The sequence below is a fragment of the Quercus suber genome, unplaced genomic scaffold (genome assembly GCF_002906115.3).
Source record: "Quercus suber isolate HL8 unplaced genomic scaffold, Cork oak 2.0 scaffold_163, whole genome shotgun sequence".
NCBI classification, from domain to species: Eukaryota; Viridiplantae; Streptophyta; class Magnoliopsida; order Fagales; family Fagaceae; genus Quercus; species Quercus suber.
The window spans coordinates 1,114,673-1,119,543 of NW_027069624.1; the positions used below are offsets into that span (position 1 = coordinate 1,114,673).

Sequence of the window (4,871 nt, forward strand, 5' to 3'; positions counted from 1 at the left end):
CTTCCAGTCAAAAAAACCAAAAGTGCAATTATGAGCTTAATTAACTCATAATGTCGTCATTTTTGCTCAATCACCACACACTTGTCAATCCCTAGTCAACTCAAAACATTCTTCATGCAATTTCATGTCCTCATTTGTCACTCCCAACTTTTACCTACTTCATTCATTCATTTGACTCTCTGTCTCTCTCTCTCTCTCATTCATGAACTCCTAAATATATTTGAATGCAAGACCTCTCATTAATCACAACTCACAACCCCACATACTCAACAAAACACACTCTTTTACTCTCTCTCTCTCTCTCTCTCTTTGAAACCATGAGCAAGCTCATCTTGTTTTACTTCCTTCTTCTTGTTCTTCCTCTTTCGGCCTTCGCTGAATGTAGCTGTGAAACCCAACCCGAAGAAAGAAACAAAACCAAAGCTCTAAAGTTCAAGCTAGTAGCAATATGTACAATCCTAATAGCAAGTGGACTTGGAGTGTCACTCCCAATCGTAGGCAAAAAAATCCCAACTTTGAACCCTGAAAACAACATCTTCTTCATGATCAAAGCCTTTGCAGCTGGTGTGATTCTTGCAACTGGGTTTATCCACATATTACCAGACGCTTTTGAGAGCTTAACAAGTCCTTGTCTTGGCCAAAAACCTTGGGGCAATTTCCCATTCACCGGCTTTGTTGCTATGCTCTCTGCTATTGGTACCCTGATGATAGATACTTTTGCAACTGGTTACTATAAAAGATCACACTTCGTTAAAGCTAGACCTCTTAGTGGGGACGAAGAGCAGCAAGGTGAGCATGAGGGTCATGTACATGTCCACACACATAAAACTCATGGACATGCTCACGGCTCTGCATTTGTTGCTGATGATTCGGGGTCCGAGGATCTTCTTAGACATCGTGTAATATCTCAGGTAATAATGAGTCCTTAAGGGTTCTTTTCGTTTTTTTGTTCCAATTTTTTCTTACTTGGATTCAAGTTTTTTGGGTGCTTGTTGATAATCGAATACACTCTTTGTGTCCCTTGCCGCCTCTGTTTCTTCTTGCTGCTGTTGACTACTTCTTCTTCTTCTTCTTCTTCTGCTTCTCTCTCTTTTTTTCTTTTCTTTTTTTAATGTGTTCCTCTTCCCACACTTTGAACAAGTATAATTTTTATGCCTACAAAGAAAAAAAATCAAGCAAAATTGAAAAGAGAAATTGGTTCACAAAAATATAATTGTTATTTATTATTATTTCAAGATATTAAAGAGTCTTTCTTTAAAGAAAATTCTAAATTTTACTGATTGAGCTAAATAAAGTTAAATAAACCAAAGAATGAGAATTTAGTTAGATATAAACTTCAAAATATAATTTATTTAAGATATGTTGCCTTCAGAAAAATAAGCTCTAAAAAACTATCATAGAAAAATTAATATTTCATAGGTTAAATAGTTGCTCTAATTTTGAGTGTTATCAAAATCTTTATATGAATGAGATTTTTTTTGAGAAACATATGAATGAGATTAACATTATATGATATATATTTATTTTTTAATATAAAGTTTCATAGTGCTTCATATATAAGCTTTATCTTAATTTTGCAATAAAAAAGTAGCGCGTGTTTTGCGCATACCACCTAAACTAGTGTCACTAAAAGTGTTAGTGTATTATTATTATTATTATTATTATTGTCCGTGGTTTTGTTGTCGTTTGTATCGTTTGTATTGTTGTCGCTCTTGCCTCTCTACCCATACGCCTCCTCTTTCTTTATAGTATTTCCATACTTAACGTCCCCTAAGTTATAAGGCCATTAATTATTATTACTCCATATTACATACATATCAATCGATCTCTTTTATTCTACCCAAAAAAAAAAAAAAATCTCTTTTATTCTTTTTCCATTTCATCTTAAAAAATAAATAACATCATTTAATTTTCATGCATGTCAGTAACCTTTTGTACATAAAAGAATTCAATAAGTCTAGAACTACAATAATTTACATAATTTTTGTCATAACTCGCTTATTAATAATGGAGTTCTAAATTGTTACTTTTACTCTATCACTCATTACTCGTCAAGCCGAGCTGTGAAAATTATTGTTGTATTAGACTTTTTAAAAAGAATTATAAAGTTTAAACCTAGGACTTCCTAGAAGCTTAAGGGTCCATTTGATAATATTGTTCTATTATACAATAAACATAAAAAAAAAAAAAAATTTTTTTTTTTTATATATTATATATATATATAAATACATATAATATTATTTAAATACTAAAAAATATTGTTTTAACTATTCTAACAAGCGGCCCCTAAATATTCTTGAGCCCTTGACTTCCTTAAACTTGCCAATGTCTGCATAGCCCTTTCTTTCTCTTCTATAAAGCCGATGATTCCACACCGGACCATAGCTGGGTCCCTAGAGTCAAATCCACACGGTAACACTACACAACTTAATTGACTTAAATATTTTCTTCTTGGGTCCCTAATCCCTATATTGATGTGTGTAAACTTGCTAATCCCTATATTGATGTGTGTAAACTTGCGTGTATAACAAACTTTACCCTTTCTTTTAACTTGTGTGGACATGTTAAAAATAAATAAATAATTTATTGATTTATAAATGTAAATTTAAGCTGATTGTATGTATAAAAACAACTACTACCAAACTCTAATCCCAATTCTTAAAACCCAAATTTTTATAAACAACTAGGGATTCTCAACAAATTTGTAAGATTGGTTAGGTGCTGTCATTTTGGAGAAAATTATCAATTTATTATACTTTAAATTATAGTAATGTTACATCCATAATATTTTCACAATAATTTCACAAAAAATCTAAAATGGCAAGCTGATACCAGTTATAATGTAGCATACTACTAACATCACTTTTTTTACCCACCATTAATAATTTTACCATTTAAAATTTATTGTGAAATTATTGTTTACATAACGTTACCCCATCAATTATTTGATCCCCTTTTACACGGCAATAACAATTTAACTAATAACTTGTTGGTAAGTTCAATTAACTCATAATGTTGTCATTTAGGCTTAATCATCACACACTTGTCATTTGTCAATCCCTAGTCAATTCCAAACATGCTACATGCAATTCCATGTTGCCATTTCTCAATTTACTCATAATGTCGCCATTTTGGCTTAATAACCTTTTTGCATACATGCCACGTTATATTCACCAATTAATTGTAACTCTCTTTTCATTTTAAAATTTATTGTGAAATTATTGTTTACATAACGTTACCCCATCAATTATTTGATCCCCTTTTACACGGCAATAACAATTTAACTAATAACTTGTTGGTAAGTTCAATTAACTCATAATGTTGTCATTTAGGCTTAATCATCACACACTTGTCATTTGTCAATCCCTAGTCAATTCCAAACATGCTACATGCAATTCCATGTTGCCATTTCTCAATTTACTCATAATGTCGCCATTTTGGCTTAATAACCTTTTTGCATACATGCCACGTTATATTCACCAATTAATTGTAACTCTCTTTTCATTTCATGTATACCCTCTCTGAAAGACTGGAATGAGTTATGTTATGTATTAATGGGTTTGATATGTCGGGTCAAGTATTTTAGAATGGGTTCTATTAATCGATACCCTCAAGTAATTTGTTAATACACAATTTTAGAAAAATTTTAATATAATTTTCATAGGACTTGTCAGGTCAGTATTTTATTAGCCAAATAATATACTAACGGTAATTAAGAAATGGAATAATATTGCTTATTTTTAAACCTTGAGAACCAATAGCACTCACTTAAACTTAAGGGATCAAGTGCACTCATGGAATATACTTTAATAACCAAGAGTGTAGTTAGGCCTAACTTTTACTTACCTCATTCATCTCGCTCTCTCTCTCTCTCTCTTAAACTTAAGGAATCAAGTGCACTCATAGAGTATACTTCAATAACGAGAAGTCTAGTTAGGCCTAACTTTTACTTACCTCATTCATTTGACTTTCTCTCTCTCCCTCCCTCTCTCTCATAAACACTTAAATTACTTAAATTATATTTGAATGCAAGACCTTTCATTAATCACAACTCACTGCAACACATATACTCAACAAAACACACTCTTTATACTCTCTCTCTCTCTCTCTCTCTCCCTCTCTCTCTCTCTCTTCTCGAAACCATGAGCAAGCTCATCTTGTTTTACTTCCTTCTTCTTGTTCTTCCTCTTTTGGCGTTTGCAGAATGTAGCTGTGAAACCCAACCCGAAGAAAGAAACAAAACCAAAGCTCTAAAGTTCAAGCTAATAGCAATAAGTACAATTCTAATAGCAAGTGGACTTGGTCTGTCACTCCCAATCATAGGCAGAAAAATCCCAACTTTAAACCCTGAAAACAACATCTTCTTCATGATCAAAGCCTTTGCAGCTGGTGTGATTCTTGCAACTGGGTTTATCCACATATTACCAGACGCTTTTGAAAGCTTATCAAGTCCTTGTCTTGGCCAAAACCCTTGGGGCAATTTCCCATTCACTGGCTTTGTTGCTATGCTCTCTGCTAGTGGTACCCTGATGATAGATACTTTTGCAACTAGTTACTATAAAAGATCACACTTCATTATAGCTAGACCTCTTAGTGGGGACGAAGAGCAGCAAGGTGAGCATGAGAGTCATGTACATGTGCACACACATAAGACTCGTGGTCATGCTCATGGGTCTGCATTTGTTGTTGAGGATTTGGGGTCCGTGGTTCTTCTTAGACACCGAGTTATATCTCAGGTACTAATCTTTGATTTTGGGTTTGATGTTTCCTGCTGGGTTTATTTTTTGATTTAAGAAGAACAAGTTTTTATGTTCTTATATTTGTAATTTTTTGTTTGTAATTCTGTTTTATTTTTTTTTTAGTTTTTAATT

The 4,871-nt window shown here is 32.8% G+C and overlaps 1 protein-coding gene across 1 annotated transcript in view; it reads left to right on the plus strand.

Moving 5' to 3' along the window:
• The first annotated feature begins 317 nt into the window (after window positions 1-317).
• The window catches only part of LOC111993293 (zinc transporter 5), a 12,940-nt gene continuing 8,386 nt past the window's right edge, over window positions 318-4,871 (plus strand). The window contains exons 1-2 of the mRNA XM_065777772.1: window positions 318-911; window positions 4,014-4,736. Of these exons, the coding sequence (XP_065633844.1) occupies window positions 318-911; window positions 4,014-4,736 (1,317 nt within the window). The remainder of the gene's footprint in view (window positions 912-4,013; window positions 4,737-4,871) is intronic.